Source organism: Falco rusticolus, chromosome 1 (genome assembly GCF_015220075.1).
Source record: "Falco rusticolus isolate bFalRus1 chromosome 1, bFalRus1.pri, whole genome shotgun sequence".
In the NCBI taxonomy this organism is placed as follows: Eukaryota; Metazoa; Chordata; class Aves; order Falconiformes; family Falconidae; genus Falco; species Falco rusticolus.
In genome coordinates, this window is record NC_051187.1 from 524,208 (window position 1) to 543,089 (window position 18,882).

Below are 18,882 nucleotides of genomic sequence, written 5' to 3' on the forward strand. Positions count from 1 at the left end.
GCTGAGGGGAGCTGGTGAGGGCACAAGGCACACAAACACCTCCCTGTGCACCAAGAAACGAGAGGCTGTGGATGGGAACAGGTCGAGGCTCAAACCAGGACCATGCTGGCTGCAGCACTGCCAGTTTCATCCAGCATGGTATTGCTGCGGTGCCAGGCACCGAAATCTTGGCACCAGCAGAAGCTGAACCTGGTTGCAAAGCTGGGGCACAGGGCAGGAGCTGGCAGTGCAGAGCTGGGGGCTCCTGCCCGTCCTGAGACACACACAGACCACAGGAGGCAGAGGCTGAGCGCAGTTCAGTGTTTATTTGCTGCCGGTCCTCAGCACTAGTTTACAAGGTCATGGCAAAAAAAAAAAAAAAAAAAAAGTTAGAATAAAAAATCCTGCCACCCCCCCACCCTCTGGAGAGGCCTCTGCACAGAACGACCTGCCATACAAAATAATCTAAAAGGAGAAAACTATACAGGAGTATTTACACCTCTGATAAATAGACTAATACTGATCCAGGTGCCTCCCTCCAGACCATGCATGGTGGCTGGGGAAACAGGACAAGACACAGGTGTTTGCAAGGCAGAGGCAGGGGGGCTGCAGACCCTGGCCCAGCCAGACCCCACCCCCCCACCCCCTGACAGCAGCTGTCCCTGGTGCAGGCCCTGGGCATGTCCCACCACCCGCTCTGGAGCAATGGCTTGTGCTTCAGGAGACCATGGCCACCCCTAGACCACGGCCACCCCTGGCAGAGCCTCCCCTGCCCCTTGCCGAGGGGACTGCTGCAGGCATGTGCTGGGGGGCAATGCCACACGCCAGACAGGGCCCTCACCCACACTCCAACACCTCACGGCTTGGCAAAGACATATACGTGCTCCCTGTGGCAGCACTGCACACTGTGATGGTGACAACCACCTGCCCCTCAGCCCTCCTGGTGCCCATGGGGACCATCTCTAGTGCAGCGGACAGCTGGGAGGGTCCAAGGCAGCAGCGTGGGGAAGCCCAGGACAGACCCAAGCCCACTACAACGCGGGCCAGGAGTCATGCCTCCGCAGGGCCCCCCAGCTCCCCTGGGGCAGCTGCCCTTCACCCTGGTGCCTGCAGCAACCCAAAACCCCCAGCTGCTAACCACCAGCCACCACCCTTCCCAGTGGGACGTCCCAAGTACTTCAGGAGATGGGTGCTGTGGGGATCCAGAGGCATGTGTCACTTCTCAGAGGCACGCTTGCTGGTGGGATCAAGAGCAGAGAGCCCATGGAGCCCTGCTCTGGCTGCTGAGCAGGAGGCGAGGATGGCGCACACATGGCGCTTCCCACCTCACAGCGGAGCCTGGGGCAGGATGGGGCTCCCTCCGCCCAGGGGTGCTGGTGTCCCAGCTCAAACCTGTGAAGATGCTGTCCTGGAGATGAGGCAGTGATGGTGGGGGGAAAGAGCCACGGAGATGCCCATTCCCCCTCAGTAAAGACACTGTGAAGCTGAAGCTGGGTCCTGTGCTCTGAGGGCCAGGCTGCAGCACGGCAGCCCCCTGGGGAGTGGGGACGCTCCGGCTGCCAGGGCATACCAGCCTTGCAGGGCCAGTGGTGGCTGCTAGTGTCTCTTAGTGGAGGAGACCTTCTTCTTCCTTGCGGCCAGCATCTCATAGAAAGGGTCCCGGCTGATTGCTGCCCTGGCAGGGGAACGAGGGCTCGGGTTAGCTGTACAGCCAGCTGAAAACTGCTGTAGGGCTGGGTCTGACCTATGTGGGTGGGTGCCCCTGGAAAAGCTTGTTGTCTCCCCATCCTTGCAGGGTGCCCCAGGAAGCAGACAGGTCCCTGCTGTGCCCCTGCCCAGCACCATGTCCCCGACCAGCACCCTGCCACCCACTCCTCTAAGCACTCACTTAATGCACTTTATCCACTCCTCCTTCTCCTCGGGCGTGGGGGCAGAGATGCGGTACACTGTGTGGTTCCCCTCCACCACGCGCCCATCTGCCTCTGTCTTGCAGGCCTTGATCACCTGGTCCTTGTTGTCAGGGATGTAGAGCTCAAAGCAGTTCTGGGAGGGAAGAGACCATTCAGAGGTAGTTCCCACTTCCAAAGGGGACCCCAGGCTGGGAGGGATGAGGCAGCACACTGGGTCCCTGGCACAGCCACCCCCAATGCAGCAGAGAGGGATGGACACACTGTGATCATCACCCCATAGACCCCCATGTGCACGGCCACCAGCCCTGGACACCATGGTGACCAGCACAAGGTCTGTGCCCAGCTGCTGTGATGAGTGGAGCAAGCAACCACTACGGGACCCCCCCACCTCTCCCTGGGCCATCCCTCAGGGGCTGTAACACCTCCCAGCTTTCCCTGCCCAGCTCCTGCCCCAAGCAGAGCACCTGGGCTGCCCCTCAAGCCCCAGGGGACACTGCTGCAGCACTCACGGGCTTCTTCGAGTCCTCCACCTCACGGATGCTCAGGTTCTCCAGGGGGATGATGCCACGGGGCTCTTTATCCTGGTGGGGCCAAGCAGAGGCTTCAGCTGCAGGCTGGGCACCACCAAATCCCACCTGCATGCCCCCAGCAGGGCTGGATGCTGCTAAGAGCCCCCTCCCCAACACCCCCCTGTGCAGGCATCAAGTGCTACCCAGCCTGAGGGTCACATCCTGCACCCTGACAGTCACCAGCACCCCAGCACAGCAAGAGGCAGGCCGCCAGCCCCGCGCTAGTATGCTGTGCCCAGGCTGTGCCACGAAGGCACGTAAGCACGGGGCTGGATCCGGCAGCCTTCCCTGCCCCAGCTCAGCACACCCCAAAAAAAGGTCACTGACCGTCGTGTACTCAAAGTAGTAAAGGCAGTTGTCGGTCAGAATGAACCAGCGTCTCTTCCACGTCTTCACCCTGCCTCCTGGAAGTGGAAAGAAACAGGTTGTGTGCAGCCCCAGCAGAGCGCAGCCTGGGCACGTGCCTGGAGGCTCGTGGCACGCAGAGGCTACGGCAGTGCTGGAGCCCATGCGGACACACACAGACAAGCACTGGGCGCCGGGGTGCAAGCAGAGCCAGGCAGCCCGGCGGGCGCCGGGCACAGCAGTAGCAGGCAGCACACACCACGCCGGGCAGGGCACGAGCAGGAGCGGAAAGCAGATGGATGAGGATGGAGGCGGAAGGTGGTGGGGGTGCCGGGTCAGGAGCGCTGCGTGCCCATTCCCACCCAAAACACTGATTCAGCATGGCCAGAGGATGCTGCAGCCAGGCAGCTCTCGGGGGATGCAGAGACTTTCTGTTCACACTGATCACAGTCCCGCTGCATTCCAGCCAGTGCAGCCCGGTGCTGGGGCAAGGCATGAGCCCAAGGCCGTGGCTCACAGACTCTTGGCCAGAGCGAGTCTCACAGCTGCCACCACAGACAGAGAACCTGCTCCCTGGGCTCAGGGGTTGCTTGCCCTTGGGCCCAGCTCCCCCTCCACCGTGCCAGTGTGCTCTGGCCATCACAGCAGGGCCAGCTGTGCTGCCACCCATGGGATGAGCACCAAGGCCATGTGCCCAGGTCCAGCATGGATATGAGGAGACACTGTGTGCACAGGGGGCCGTGCTCATCTCCTCCACCCTGCTGAGAAGGCCCCGTGCCTCCCTGCTCCCCCATGCCAGCTGGCTGTCCACCCCAGCCCCTGCCCCTGAGCCAGGCTGGGGCCAGTGCTTCCTAGAAGAAAAAGCCCCTCTGCTTCCCTCCAGCCAAGCCCACCCCAAAATCTGGGACTTGACCCTCTCCAGCCCCCGGCATTCCTCAGGGCCACCTCCTCTCCCGGGGCTGTTGGTGGGAAGAGGCTATGTGCCAAGGCAGGGTGCCATGGCACGGGGAGTGCAGGAGCCTGGCGTTTAGGGCCCACAGGGGTGTGGGGCCAGGTAGGACCTGGGGGCAGCACAGCCCCAGCTGGGAGCACTGATGCTCCTCGGCACCCCAGGGCTGCAGGCGAAGGACCTGGGGCATTGCCAGTGCCCAGCACAGGGACTGCTGTGAGCCCTCAGCACGGCACAGGGCACGGCGCAGATGGCTCCTGCCTGCTCCCATCCAGCTTCAGGCACTCAGCACCCACCGACCCCCCCCCCCCCCCAAGGTTGAGACCCTTCCCGAGGACACCCCAAAACAGTCCCCATCCCTCGGGGCACCAGACGTGGAGGCCCACTGCGGCCAGGATGAGCTGCCCACGGACAGGGCATAGCATGGATGGGCAGGCAGCCCCTGCCAGCAGCTGGGCAAGGAGCAGCCATGGCCCCATCCAACCGTGGGGTGCACTGGGGCAGTAGAGAGGGCCAGCAGGCCTTGGGGAGTGGTCGGTATCAGCAGAGTTGGTACCCCATGTCCCTGCCCTGGTGGTGGTGGGGCTGTCCCCTCGGCAGGCGAGGTCCCCGGAGCAGTGCGGGTGGTTAGCAGCAGCAGCAATGAGACTAATCACCAGCAATTAAAAACAAAAAGGAAACGAAGCCCCAGCAGCGTGAGCAGAGCAGGGGAGAGGGGTACGTACCTCCTGGAGTTGGGGGCAAGGAAAGGAAGAGCCAAATCATGGAAACATACAAATGAGGGAGAAAAGAAAATTAAAAAAAAAAGGAAAAAAAATAAAAAGACGAAACACCAAAGAACCCCCCTTGCCCTGTGCAGGTCAGTGGGACAGGGCTGCAGCAGGGAAGCTGTGAGGGGCCAGGCTGGCAGCACTGCCGCGGGTGCTGACCTGCCCTGGCTCACTGTGGCTCTGTGGGATGGATCTCCTCGGCTGGGGGGTTGCAGGGCCTGGCTCCCCCCACCCCCTGGCCTCTCCACAGGGTCCCTCCCAGCCCCATGAGTGGGCTGAGCCACAGCAGCCAAGCTGGTGCCCACAGCCGCCTCTCTGCACTACCAGCCACCCACGGCCCCATGGCAGCGGGTGACAACCTGCTGTGCATGCAACTCTTCCAACAGCAGGGCACTGGGCTTGCTTAGGGACAGGGGAAGCAGGTCTGGGGCTCTCCCCCGTGTTCCCCAGAGCCAGGGGGCAGATGGCTCTTGCTCAGCCCCAGGCCAGGCTCTGCCCTCGTCAGGGCATGGGGTGGGAGTATGGCCCCCTTCCCATCCTGAGGGGGTGACAGTATGGCAGAAACATACCCTGGAGAGTGGACAGAGTCCGGAACCCAGCAACAGCCTGAGGGAAAGGCCCCCACCAGACCCTGGTCCTGACAGCACCCTGTCCCCCCCTCGCTGAACCTGGGCACAGGATTCCCCAGAGCTGCCGAGGAGAAGCCACAGGAGCCAGGGCGTGGGATGAGCTCACCGGCCGCCAGAGCCGGGCTGTGCAGCAGGGCTGCGGGGATGCCATGCACGCTGCCTGCATGTGGAGCCGGGATGCAGTGATAATGCTGTGGGAAGGTGAGGCAGGGACTCGTCTGTGGCATGGAGGGGGGGATGCACGCAGCTTGCCGCTCACTCCTGGGGGCTTGCTCCAATGGGACCCGCTCCAATGGGACCCTGCTGTGACTCAGTGATGAGGAGGGCCTCACGGTCTCCATGCTCCAACACCAGGCTCTGCTACTAGCTCTGTAGGCCAGGCCTTGCCCAACCTAGAGGCAGGAGTCCCTGGGATGCCCACCCAGCTGCACCGCAGGGCCTTGTCAGCTGTGAATCTGCTCCTGCCGCCCAGCCAAGGGAAGATGGAGGGCTGCTGGATGTATGGACGCCTTCCCCACGGGGGGACTGTGTCCCTCTCTGCACTCTCCTGCCCTTCCACAGGGTCACACTCTGAGGAGCCAGGCCAGCAGGCGAGGTGTAGGCAGGCCAAGGCCATCGCACCCATAGCCCAGCTCTGTCCCTGGGGAGAACCTGCACTCCCCAGGCCACGGCTGCCAGCACTCACCTAACTTCAGGAGCCAGCCCTCCCGGTCGGGGTTGAAGAAGGTGTGGGTGAGGTCATTGCCGTCATCCTCAGGGATTTTGAAGGGCTCATTCTTGATGCTTTCATAGAGATTCTGGTACAATGATACATGGTGTCAGCTCTGCTCCACCCAGGAACCCTGTGATGGGCCAGCTCTGCAGTCCAGCCCTGGTGCCTCCATATCCCATCCCTCACCCGAAGCAGCTCCTCGGGTAGGTCCCCCCCATCGTTGATGCCACGGTTCATGGCAATGAAGCGCTCTGCCGTGGGTTTGTCCTTGACATTGGGGTTGTGCAGACTGGTGTTCAGCATGATGATAGCGAAGGAGAGCACGTAGCAGGTGTCTACAGGGGCAGAGGGGAAAGTCAGCTGTGAGGCAGGATGGCCAGTGAAAGGGGCGCCAGGTCAGGTACTCACCTGTGGACTGGAAGACGCCAGGGTTGCACTGGCAGTATCGCTGGGCAAAGGCCTCCATCATCCGGTCGATCTTTTGTGCCTCCCCAGGCAGTCGGAAGCTCCACAGGAACTGCCTGTGAAGAGCATGGTGTTGCACTGCTTTGAGGGCTCCACGTGCCCTCCAGCCACACTCACATTGCTACAGCCCTCCGCCCATCTCCCCTGATGGGGCACAGCTCAGCTCCTGGCCCCCTTCACTCACCGCAAGGCCTGCACGAGGTTAAGGTCAGTGAACTCGTGCAGCTCCACAAAGGCATGCAGGACTTGGATGTTGAACTCATCCCTGCGGGAACAAAGCCAGAGCATGAGGGATGCATGAGCAGCACGTCCTGTGACTGCCGAGTGGCGTTGTGTCTCCCTGCCCGGCTCCAGACTCTGCTTTTATTTGTGGGGGGAAATCTGAAGCTATGTGCCCCCAACTTGAGTCCTGGGCTGGTTTACACACACCGGCCTCTTGCAAGTGCCAGCCACGGATCAAACAGCCCCCCAGCTGGCCCTAACACTCAGGGTGCCTGGCCCCCTGTGTGGCCCCACTCAGCCGCCCTGTAAGTTCAAAGAGCTGCAGTGTCCCATCTCTCAGGGGCTGAGAGCCCAGGGCACCCTCAGGAGACCTGAGCTGTCCCAGGCTAGCGTACCTCTCACCCAGGTAGTCACCGATGGCTGTCTTGTTGAGGCCCTCTCCCTTGTAAAGGAACTGAGCAATATCCTCGCACGTGTTCTTCAGCAGGTCATTTTCGATCAGGAACTGGATGCCCTGGAATGGTGCAAGAGAAGCTGCTCTGGGGCTTGCTGCTGACCCTGCCAGCCTGCCCACTGCCTCCCCAGCCCCTGCCCTGGGTGCTGGCTCTGCCCTGGTCCCTGTGGGCAGCCAGGCACCTGCAATGTGAGGTGGCAGAGCCCAGCATGGCCCCAGACAGGCTGGTGAACTGCTGCACTCCTGACCCAGCCCACACCCCACAGTACCTTCTTGGGATCCATGTTGAACTTCTTCCGGCCCATGGCCACCTGCTTGTTTCTCTGCATGTTTTTCCTGAAAGGCACAAAGCAGCTCTTAGTACCCAGGAGGGACCTGGCTGCCTCCTGCCCTCCCTCGCCCCTTGGGCAGAGCTCTGTGGTGTCAGCGTGGACCGAACTGGAGCTGAGCAACTCTGGGCCAGGCCCCCTGTGCTGAACCTGCATGGGACGAAGCTGGCACACTGCTTCGTGTCTCTGCCCCACTCTGTGCCAGAGCAGCATGGGGCTGCTCTTGGCCTGCCATGCCCCATCCATGGGGTCACCCCATGCAGAAGGGGTGCTGGGTATAGCAACCTGGCAGGTCACCTCTGCCTGGGGGAAGACTAGGTCAAGCTGGGTGCAGCGGGGCTCTGGGGAGAGCAGCCTTCAGGCCCCAGTGGGGCCAGCGTGAGGGTGACAGCCTTCATGCCCCAGTGGGTGACTGGAAAAAACACAGGGAGTCAGCTCCCATCGGCTGCCAGGATCCCCTAATCCCAGGCTGGCACTGCCTGCACCAGCTCAGAATAACAAAGTCAGACAGTCGCTGTGGCCAGACAGAGGGGCTGAGGCTTAGAAAAACAGACCTTTGCAGGCAGCAGTTCAGACTGCGATCCTGCTGCCGCTCCAAGGAATTCAGAGCACCCGGAAAAGCCACCTGCACCAGCCAGCACCCACGGGATGTGGCTGCACAGCTCAACCGCCACTGGCCACCACACAGTGTGAGCGAGCCGGCATCCAGCACTGGATGGCCTCGCCACAGGGGAGGGGGCTCAGCAGAGGCCCTGGGCTGCTGCAACAGCAGAGGACTCACCTCTCCTCCGTGGACCCCAGGTTCTCAATCTCATTCGTCACTTCTGCTATCTCATCTTTCAGCCGCTGAGCGGAGAGAAAGCACTGAGACAGGAGGCTCCTGCCTTCCTCCCTCCCAAACCCTCCAGCCCCCCAGCCCTGACGGTAGCCCTGGGGCTATTCCCCGAGGGGGCCCCAGAAGCCACTCCTTCCCTCCCCCCTTCCCACCCGCGGGCTGCCCTGGGACTGAGCCAGCTCGGGGAGGGGGGGGGGCACTTGCAGAGGGGCTGGCTGCACCTGGCTGCTAATCCCCCTGCACCTTCGCCATGCTCTGAGTGTACAGGAAGGAAGAGATTCAGAGGTTAACAAAATTACCCCCTAATCCCTTTAGATCATGCCCAGCATATGGCAATAATTAGCCTTTGCTGCCTTAATCAGGGACATGACTGACGAGTGTCCCAGATGAGCACTGACCTCGCAGTCGCTGGCCAGGGCAGTGGCCTGGCCCTGAAACACAGTCCCTGCCTGTGCCAGGGAGGGGCTGGCACGGAGATGCCGGTGCCCCAGTCCACGGGGAACGGCAAAAGCACACAGGGCACAAGGAGAAGCCATGGCTGCAGGGCAGGTCAGCTGCCAGCCCAAGCCCACATGCCCCACTGGGACCTTCTCCCCAGCCCTGGGGCCCTGCAGAGGCAGCACCACTGGGCAAGCAGGTCATGGGCTCCCCGCAGCAGCCGCAGGCGTTCACCCCGTCGGCCCAGCCCACCCTGCCCTGCAGGTCCAGTAGCTCTATATTCTGCCCCACAAGGTCCATGAGAGCCCCCATGGGATGCGAGGAGCCAGGGGCTGGCAAGGAAAGGGGACGGGAGCACAAACCCGACCCACAGCCCTGCCTGGGCTTGCTCCTGCACAGGCTCTGCAGGTCTGCAGTGCTGCACCCCAATCCCATGGCTGTTACAGACAGCCCCAGCCAGGGCAGCCTCTCCTCCCTGCCTCACCTTTCCTACAGCGGGGCAAGGGACCCTGGATAGGGCTGCAGGGACCCTGCCTAGTGACACAGGCAGGGAGATTGTCCCCTCCCTCCCAGGGGACAGCTGCGTTCAGGACAGGGGGATTGCACGTGCGGGCAGTGGCCCTCAGCATCACACCTGTATGTCGGCCAGCAGTTCCTGCTTGCGGCGTCGGATGTTCTCCAGCTCCTGGCACTCCTCTGGGGTCAGGTCACTGGGCACTGAGCAGAGACATGGTCAGGTCAGCATGCGTGGCCATGGGAATTGTCCCTGCCAGGCTCCAGGCACAGTCTCTGCTCCCGGCCAGCAGCCTGGGGCCTGTCAGGAGCTGGGATATGGAGCTGCTGGGTACCCGGTGGAGCAGGGCTGGCGATCAGCATCCCTGGCCCCACGCAGCAGCTAAGTGCCACCGATGGCATGCGAGGAATGCGAGAGCCAGGGCATCGCCCCGCCAAGCAGTGGCTGCAGTGGGGTAACTGGGCAGTGGAGTAACTGGGCACCGCCAGTTCCAGCTGATTCAGCCCAAGGCAGCTGGGTAGTTCAGGCAGAGAGGACCAGCATGGCCCCTGGACCAGCTCCAGCGATCCTCCTGCCGGCCCTGGCCCTGCCAAGTCCTGTTTAACTCCACTCTACCCTGGCTGGACTGGTGCTGTTGTCTGTCCCAGTCCCTGCTGTGGCAGAGTAGCTCTGCTGTGCCCCGTGGCATGAGTTCCACATAGATCTGGAGGGTTGCTCTGTTGCACCGGGTCAGTCCCAAACAAAAAACAGCTCCTGGCTGTCCTTACAGCCCCCTCTGCGCTCAATCCATCTTTCCAAGCCAGCGCCCATAGCTGGCACATCCTCTTGATAAACCTTGCCTGTGTGCCATGACATCTACACCTCCCTGTCATGCTGCGGGAGCCAGGCACACCCTCCCAAGGATCAAGCCTGGGGCCACCACATGCCCCTCCTTGCTCCCCGAGTCCCACAGCTCCTGCAACATTCCCAGTGCATGACCTCCCACTCTGCAGTAACATGGCATCCCATTCCTGTTCCCTCCTGTCCCCAGGGTTACCCACATTCACTCCAGCAGCGCTGCCAGCCCTTGCCTACTGCCTGCGCCTCACACCTCTGCCAGTGGGTCCCACCAGCTCCCTTGCACACAACTCCAAGGTCACCCATGAGAACACCAAAGCACTGTCCCTCCAGAGCACTCTCCCCAAGGGAGGTGGCAGCAGCAGCTGCTGGCTCGGCCCTCAGGCTGCCTCCTACCCACACACCCCGTGGTGCTGGGGACAGGCACTGCCACTGCCCTCTCCTTCCCCAAACGTTCCCGCTCCATTCTGCCAAGGCCCTGCGTGCCACCATGACCATGGACTCCAAGCCACCACTGCCACCAGTCCAGACTCACCCAGAGTGTCCCCAGCATGGCTGCCTGCCCCATACCAGCACCCAGGGACAAAGCATGCCTTCAGACTAGCACTGTCCTCAACCATGCACGGTTCCTCCCAGAGCTGCTGCTGCCTCCTCAGTGGGAGCTGCACGTGCCCCTGGGGCAATGGTGACCACGTGAACCAAATCTCTGGACTCAGCACTTCCCTGGCTCCGCTCAGGCTTTCTGACAAGTTTCCTCCTTCACAAAGTTCCCCCACTGCCAAGGTTGGAGCAACCTTGGCTTGCGACACCATATCTTCAGACACGACAGCAACACTTCCCAATCTTTTCAGTCTCTGACACCAGCAAGTACGAACCAGACAACCCCGCTCATGGCACCAGGGCTAAAAGTTATGTAAACTTGAAATACCAGAGGCCTTGCCTTATCAATACATCCAAGCACCATATGCACACCCCAGTGCCGTCCCCGCAGGTGCCCGGCCCCTCCTGCCCGGCACCCAGGACACACTGCAAGCCCGGGCTTGCTGCAGGAGGGCCAAGCTGCATCGCAAGCCCATTGCCAGACACAAAACCTCCAAATCCTCAAGCTGCAGCATGTGCTGCAGGACCCTCCCAACACTGCGGCCGCAGGGAAGGTGAAATTCAGTGCCAAGGTTGGACATGCCCTGAGGCAAGCCGGCCTCGGGCGGAACCAGAGCAAAGCGAGCCCAGGCAGGAGCAGCGCTGCCTCCCACTGCCCAGCTGCGAGCGGGCAGGGGTCTCGGCAGGCCCCAGGGCAGGTGTAGCAGAGGATGAGATTCTGCAGGGCAGAGGTGGTCAGCGGGTCTGTACCGGAGCCTGGGAAGGTCCCTCCTAGCCTGCGCTGCTGCGGGGAAGGGCAAGCACTCGTGACACCGGCCCAGCCATGTCAGCAGCAGCCAGAGGAAGAGAAACCCCAGACGCAAGAGCTTTTCTGGGAAAGGAAGAGGGCGTTAACCCTTCCCTGGCACTCCACACAGCACCCGCCTCGCCGTGCCGAGCAGAGCCTGCGCGGATCCCAAGAGGCTGGCGAGACTCACGGCAGCAGAGTGGTGCTGCGGGGATGGGGAGGCTGAGGCAGGCGCTTGGCTGCTCTGGCTTCAGCCTGGCGCTGGAGCTGGGGCACAGCGACCCACCGCATGCTGATCCCAGTGCTGGCGTATGCTCCCTGTTAGCATGGGGTCCCGGTGCAGGGGGCCGGGAAGCAGCAGCAGCAGGAGGGCAGCAAGGGGCACCGGCAGGATTTGTCCATCCGTCCCAGGCTCCCTGGGGTCTGTGGCAACTGGGAGCAGCAGCACTTCCCCCTCTCCCACCATACCCAAAGCAAAGCACCCTGTGATACACGGAAGCCATGCTCGCCCCCTCTGCTTCCCACCCCACTGCCCTAAGACAAGCTAGCACAGTGGGTGACACAGGAGTGGGGCAGCATGGAGCTGCCCCCCTGCCTCCCCCTCATCCTGGCCCCACTAGCCTCCTTGAACTCCTGGGCTGAGCTCACCGTTGCCCTCTGCCCTGAGCACCATCCTGGCAGGCCCTGTCAGCCATGCCCCTGCTGCCTATGGCTCCAGAGAGGTGCTGCTGTTTCAGGGCGCAGACACCTGCCCACCCGGGTGCTTCCTGGGCTGTGCCAGGGCCATGCCAGGCCAATGAGCTCCAGGGCTGCTTGGGCATCATCCTGGCCTCAGCAGGAGCCTCAACTCCCTGCTCCTGTCACCACCAGCCCAGGGCTGCCAGCACCTTAATTCCTCTGCTCCCAGCCAGGAGGGGAAACACACTGCTCCCCCTTCTCGGCCCCAGGGTCAGGGGACATGATGTGTTGGGGTCCCAGCCAGGCAGGTACTGGGGGCTGGCTCTGTCATTCCTTCCTTGGAGGCTGCCAGGACACTTGACCCAGCACATCTTGAGCTCACTGCAACATTGGGGTCCCTTCCCCTTCACCAGCTGGGGTCACCCCCTCCCAGCAGAGCCCCGGCCCTGCCCCGCAGCTCCCCTGGAGATCTGCCAGAATCCCCCACTGCAGGTCCAGGTCGTGCTCAGGCTGTAAGGACTGAGCTCCAGGCAGGACTGGGAGGGCTGTGAGGACCACCAGTGCCAGCTGCCCTCTGCAGACTCCACAGCAGCTCACACTGGCGGATGGGACCACAACTGGGACCAGGGGTGATGCTGGTCCTCATGGGAAGTTGCTCCCCACTACCTTGGCCCTTTGCTCTGGGTGCCTGTACAGACCCCACTGCTCAGTACAGGACCACTGTGCGGCACAGTCTGGGGCTTGCAAGACCATGCCTGCAGCAGGAGCAAAACCCCAGCACATCCCTGTCCCGCTGTCAGCTGCCTGGAGAGGCTGCATGAGCCTCGGCCACCTTGACTCAGCTAAATCTTGCTCAGCAGCACGAGATGGAGAAGCAGCACCCAGAACACTGGCAATGGAGCAAAGGGAGGGAGAGCTTTGGAAGTCTCACGTTGTCTTTGGCCCACAGCTGTGCTGCAGCAGTAACCAGTCCTCCCACCAGCCCACGCTGCACTTGCACCCGGCTGCGCTCGAGGGGCAAAGGGCAGAGTTTAGGTAGACCATGGGGATGAGCCCAGGGTGCTGCCAGCGGCTGCTGCTGGGCTCTGCTGTGGGGTACCACTGCCTGCTCCCACTATGCCCCATGGCTGGGGGGCCCATGGGGCCCTCAGAAGCTTCCTGCCCGTCTCAGCGCGCCACATCCTGTTTTCACCATGTTGTGTGTGCATCCTGGGTTGCGTTAGCCCCATCCTTCCCTACCGACAGCTGAGGTGTGTCAGGAGAAGAGTTTGGGGACAGACACTTCCAGCAAAGACCCTCCCAGGTAGCTGGACCCTGCATCCAGAGCCAGCCAGGGGCCTCGTCCTGTTTCCGTGCAGCCCTGCCTGTCAGCCCTGCTCCCTGTTCACAGAGCCTGGCAGGGAACCCTCATCCACAGCTGCTGCCTCACTTCCTGGCAGCTCCAGGCTGCCATGCTCCCCATGCACAGACCCCTGACCCACAGTGCAGCTGGGCGAGCACTGGCTCAGCCACATGCACACACATTGAGCGCTGTGCTGGTGCTGGGAGCACAGCCTGGCGGGGACCTTGCTGGCTCTCCACTCCGCTCACTGTGCTGGGCCTCAGGAGGAACAATGCCCACGGCACAGGGCTGGCCACAGAAGGTCTCACAGCCCCATGCCCCACCACACAGCCACACCTAGTCCCATGCTCAGGCAGGAACTCACAGACAGCAGCATTTCACACAGGCGGCCAACCCTCAACAGCATCGCCAGTGCAGCAGGCACTGGGCTTTCCCACACAGATCTCCATTTGACAATGCTGCCCTGAGCTGCCCTTACAGCAGCGAGGGTGGCCAAGTGCTCACGCATCGCCCAGGGCAGGAAGACAAGGGGCAAGGTAAGGACCAGGCTGCGTGCAACCTCCCAGCCGCTGCTGCCACCAGTTCCCAAGCACCCCCCACCCCAGCATGGCACCTGGCACCGGTGCAGGGCAATGCCACGCAAGGTAGCCCAGTGCTCAGCTGTCCTGCTGGGGCTCAGTGCTTGCAGAGGCCTGAGCCTGGGTAGGCTGGTAGTGTGCGGGGGACAGAGGTGGCGAGACAGCGAGGACTCTCTGTGCCACTGCCAGCAAGAACCATATGGAGCTGGAGCCACAGGCACTGCCGTGACTTCCAGGGGGATGGGGACCCTGCAGTGAGCAGAGGGAAGGGCATGAAGCACCTACCTGCCTTGGCAGCCACTGAGGGGCAAAGGAAGGCCTGGAAGCTGGAGGCACAGAGCTCGCTGACCGTCCCCATGCTGCGGAGGTCCCGTGCAGGACACCAGCAGCTCCAGCAGGGCAGGCAGGAGCAGGCAGAGGCCCGGTAGGTGCCGTGTGGCTGAGCAGCAGGCTCCCCCGTGTCGGGGCCCGCGGGCAGGGTGCAGGCAGGGGAGCCGGAGGACTCCCCACTCCGGCTGGAGCCAGGGAAGGCGGCTCTGGCAGGGGAGCTCCAGCTGCGGGAGCCCACGCAGCAGCCCCAGCCAATCCCCGCCGCTCCCTGCCTGCACACCAGCCCGCTCCGCTCCCGATGCTCCGCTCCGGCCGGCGGCTCAAAGCCACTTAGAGGACAAGGAGTTTGGGAACTCCCCAGCAGCCCTCCCGCCCCGGGCTGCCTGCCCCCAGCAGCCCCCTTGCCCCCGCGGAGGGCCAGCAGCGGGGTATTTTTAGAGCTGTTTTATCTCTCCGTATTAGAGCATTAAGCATCGGGAGCCGACGGTCGCGTAGCAACCAGCACTGCATAAAGGAAGGTGCACCAAGAGACAAGGCGGCTCTGGCGAGGCCTGGGGAGCAGGAGGTGCTGCCACGGCTCCCACTTGTGGGGTGCAGGGCCCGGGCACCAGTCCCGGCACAGCTCCGACAGGCTCAGCCTGCCCCGCGTGCTGTGCACGGGCAAGCCTGCTGCGCCTTCTGCCAGTCCCCCGGCAATGCCGGTCAGATGGCTGGGCTCCAGGCATGCCCTGGTGGCAATGGAGATACCTCACGCTCTGATGCAGTCCTGGGGTCTGGGAACTGGGGAAGTCCTGCCCCAGGATCCCAGCCTCGGACCCAGCTGTGGAGCGGGGGGGAAGGCACAGCCCTCTTGCCCTGCAGCACCTGTGTTCCCCAGCCCCACAGGTGCTGAGTGAATCCAAACCGGACTGACAGCTCTTTCCCTTAAAGCAGGAGCAATCCCGGAGTGTAGGGCATGGCCATGAGTAACAAACCCTAGAGCCTGCTGGGGCACGAGGCAGCACCCCACGGACAGCTTGGCTGCCAACTCTTGGTTGCTAGGAGCCAGCAAGCTCTGCTCACCTGCGCTGGCAAGCACGGGGACGTGCTGAGCTAGGAGAAACCCAAGCCAGGCAGGCAAGAGCCCTGATGAGGCAGGCAGCAGGGAAGGGCGCCCTGGGAGGAAGCCGCCCTGGCAGGCAGGAGGGTGCAAGGCAGAAGGGGACCTTGGTGCCCACAAGCCATATAACTGGAGACAGGAGGAAAGATGGAGAAGGGCAGCTCTCAGGCTCACGAGGGCAGCCAGGCACTCTCTGCTGACGTGACCGACCTTCTGGTTTGGATGCTACTTCCCCTTTGCCAGGGGCTGAAGTGGTGATTGCTGCATTGCCAGGAAGCAAAAGAGCAGGCGAGAGGAGCCAGGGAGGCTGATCTGGGCACGTGATGTGGCAAGCACCTGCCCAGGCCTGAACCAACCCCCACGTGGCAAGGGCACCCATGGGTGCTCCAGCCACCCTGAAGCAGGGCCAGGCAGCACGTCCCATGTTAAGCGACCTGGACGTGCAGCTTGATCTTCACACCCTGCTCAGGTCAGGCAGAGTGTTCACAAACACCCTGGGGTCACCTTAACCATGGCTCTGAGCCCTGATCTTTTGCGTGCCAGAAAGCAGGGCCCCAGAGAGCAGCCTCCCTCCAGCCTCAGGCCCAGAGCAGAAATGTCCGACCCCAGCCCTACTGCCCAGCACACAGATGGGCTGAAACAGCCACTCCAGGAGATGCAGGCCCTGCTGCGTCCCTGAAGTGTAACTGCTGAGTGTCAGCAATATGACTGATCATTCTCTGCTCCCAAACATCTCAGCAGAGGAATGGGGTAATTGCCTCTGCTCAGTGCTGCACTGCCTGAGCCCTGCCGGCCCGGGCCCCTGGCTCTGCTCTCCAGGCCCACTGCTATCACCACACTGTCCCTATGTCTTTAACCTGGGAGCCTCCTGCTCTGCGGAAGAGCTGCCCCCCAAGATGGGCCCAGTGACTTGCCCCAGCTCACCCCATACCACACCAGAGAAAGGGCTGGTGCGTCACCAGCAGCTCCCCTGGCAGCATGCCTCCCGGCCCTGGTCCCCTTGGTGCACACGGCAGTCCCAAGCTGCCTCCAAAACAGCTGATTCCATGCCCAGGGGCCTGCCAGGGCCTGCTGGCAGAACAGGGCTGTGCAGGCTGGCAGCAAGGAGAGGGCAGGGATTCCCCCCGGGCGGTGACCCCCAGCCTGCCAGGGGACCTGACAGCATACCCTCCTTTGGGGATCTCCCACACCTCACATGGACCACCCCACCCCGTGGCACTGGCCATCCTGCCCCAGACAGCGAGGCCCCCCCAGGCACAAGCTGCTTTGCAGGAGGCTGCATCAACCCAGCTTAGAGAAATCCCTTAATCCCCCAAGACAGAGTGAGCAGTAATCCCTTGGGTGCAGCAGGATTACCAGTGCTGCCCAATCCCCCTCACCCAGGGGCCAGGTCTGAGCCAACACAGGGCCCAGCACAGGAGGTAGTGCTGGGATGGGATTCTGCTCCCCACAGCTGCTCACTGGTGCTGCAGCTCAGCATGTCAAGAGCAGCTGGGCTGGTTCCCCAATGCAACACCACTGCCCTGCCATTCAGAGGCCTTTGCCCCTGCACCACCGTGCTTGGTCAGCTCCAATCCAGGTATGGGTTCAGTCCCCACAAGGAGATGGGGGGAAGGGGGCGGAAGCGTGGGGCCACACCCCGGCAGGAGTGGGGGGAGCCCACATCTGTGCCACCAGCTGCTCACCCTGGGATTTGCTCTCTGCTGATGCAGATGGCTGGAGAGGGGCCACGTATTGTGGGGCAGGCACTGGCATCAGCGCAATCCCACCAGCAACAGCCTCCCCATCAGGCTCCCACCACGCCAAGGCCTCAGCAGACTGTCCTCTGCAAAACCAACAGAGCTCAAGGGCTTCAGAACAGCTGCAGATTGCAATGACCCTGCAACAGGGACAGTGGCAGGGATTTGGAGATGGCTGTGCTGCCCATCCTGCAGCTGCCCTGTGGCCCCTGCAGCATGGTGATCAGGCAATTTCTGATGCTGACAGACAACCCAGGACATCTTCCAGGCAATTCTAGGAAGCAGCGAGAGGCTGCTTGCAGAATCACTCCTTGCAGTACTCTCCTGCTAATGGGCTGCATCTGACAACACCCATGCTGGGCCGCACACCAGCGGGGCCAAGCACTTGCACCTTATCTTGCACAGTCAACTGCTGTGCAAAGTCACTTCTGGGGTGTAACGGCAGCCACCTAATCAGCTGCACTGCACAACTGTGGCAGGCAGGAAGCTGGCCCATGAACCAGCATTGCTAGCAACAGTGGCTTCATTGGCACCAGCAGTGCCTGAGTGACCTCAGCACTCAGGAAGAATGGTTGCCAGTAAAGCTTGCAGTATCCAAACCTTGGTTTCAGATCTCAGCCAGACAGGCTTCAGCCACCTGCTCGGCAAAGCTCAAGGAAAACCCACCTGCTGACCCACAGGAACCTGCCTCAGAGGGCTGAGGCAGAGGCAGCACCTTCCTGCCCAGTCCTGTTCCTCAGCACTGGAACACTCTGCAGACACGGTGGATGGAAGAAAGCAGGAAAGCAAACTGCATGTGCACGAGAAAGGGGACCTGCAGCCCCTGAGCTGTGCTGCCCTGCTTGGCCCACCCTGGCAGCGGACCCTGGGCACACACCAGGCGCTTCTGCGCCAGGCAGATGCGCTCCGGAGCCAGGGTCCTGGCGAGCCACTCAACGGATGCCACCGGCACAAGCCTGCCCTACAGATCTGCGGAGCCTCAACTCAGACAGTGCTCAGAGGCAGCAGCTGAATACAAAGTGAGAGTGGCGCAGGGAAGGCGTGCAGGCAGCCGGTCCCAGAGCCCGGCAGCACCGGCCCCGCGGGCGGCCCGTGAGCTGTGGCAGCGCGGCGCCGGCAGTGCGGAGCCGCTGGGGCTGAGCCCCAGGCAGGATGAGGCCGCGCCGGGGCCACCGGGTCAGGCCCCAGCAGCTCGCCCCGCTCCCCGCGGGCGCCGGTTTCCTCCCGGCGCTTCCTCCACCGCCGCCTCGGCCCCGCCCGGCCGATGCCGCGAAGGCCGCGGCCACGCGTGGGCGAGCGGCCGCTCCGTCACCTGCGGGCGCAGTTCCCACCGCCCCCGCCCGCCCGGCCCCACACCTGGGAGCGGCCCGGCCCGAACACGCCGCCCGCCCGGCAGAGCCGCCCCTGCTCCACCGGGGAACCCCCCCACCTCCCCGCGGCCCACCGCGGCCCCGTGCACCGGAGCGTGCCCCGCCGCGGCCCGGCCCAGGTGGGGCAGGGGGGGGTCCCAGCGGCGCAACCCCAGCCCCGCACTGACCGTAGCCGCCCTCCTCCTCCATCCCGCCGCCGCCTCTCCGGACCCGCCCGCCTGACGAGGCCGCCGACGCCGCCACGGGCAGCGTCACGTGACGCGGGAACTGCCGCGGCCAGCCCCCCCGGTGCCCCGCCCCCGAGCCGAGCCGAGCCGAGCCATAAACACCACGAATTTATAGTCTGCGGTCCCGGCCGCAGTACCCGTCCCGCGGCCAGCGCGAGCGCGAGGGGGAAGGGAA

The 18,882-nt window shown here is 63.1% G+C and overlaps 1 protein-coding gene across 3 annotated transcripts; it reads right to left on the bottom strand.

The window, feature by feature from the left end:
• Window positions 1–285: 285 nt before the first annotated feature.
• Window positions 286–18,728, bottom strand: CYTH1 (cytohesin 1). 3 transcript variants are annotated; one of them, XM_037403185.1, is made up of 13 exons: window positions 18,648–18,728; window positions 9,241–9,323; window positions 8,115–8,179; window positions 7,274–7,340; window positions 6,946–7,064; window positions 6,513–6,593; window positions 6,272–6,384; window positions 6,050–6,198; window positions 5,836–5,948; window positions 2,786–2,864; window positions 2,399–2,470; window positions 1,868–2,022; window positions 286–1,654 (listed from the first exon to the last, which is right to left on the bottom strand). In XM_037403185.1, the coding sequence occupies exons 1-13, from the start codon at window positions 18,667–18,669 to the stop codon at window positions 1,576–1,578; spliced, it is 1,197 nt and encodes a 398-aa protein (XP_037259082.1). In that variant the 5' UTR covers window positions 18,670–18,728; the 3' UTR covers window positions 286–1,575. The 3 variants fall into 3 exon arrangements, with proteins under 3 accessions (XP_037259082.1, XP_037259074.1, XP_037259065.1); XM_037403177.1 differs by lacking the exon at window positions 18,648–18,728 and adding an exon at window positions 14,228–14,584; XM_037403168.1 differs by lacking the exon at window positions 18,648–18,728 and adding an exon at window positions 10,493–11,279 and having other exon boundaries at window positions 2,786–2,862; window positions 5,837–5,948.
• Between the last annotated feature and the right edge of the window lie 154 nt (window positions 18,729–18,882).

Excerpts from the sequence above, each read along its gene's own strand:
- CYTH1 (XM_037403168.1), bottom strand. The coding sequence starts at position 10,769 with ATGGTGTCGCAAGCCAAGGTTGCTCCAACCTTGGCAGTGGGGGAACTT. Across the intron at positions 2,471-2,785 it reads ACTACTTTGAGTACACGACG|GATAAAGAGCCCCGTGGCAT; the intron begins GTCAGTGACCTT and ends TGGCCCCACCAG. Across the intron at positions 2,023-2,398 it reads TGGAGGACTCGAAGAAGCCC|AACTGCTTTGAGCTCTACAT; the intron begins GTGAGTGCTGCA and ends CTTCCCTCCCAG.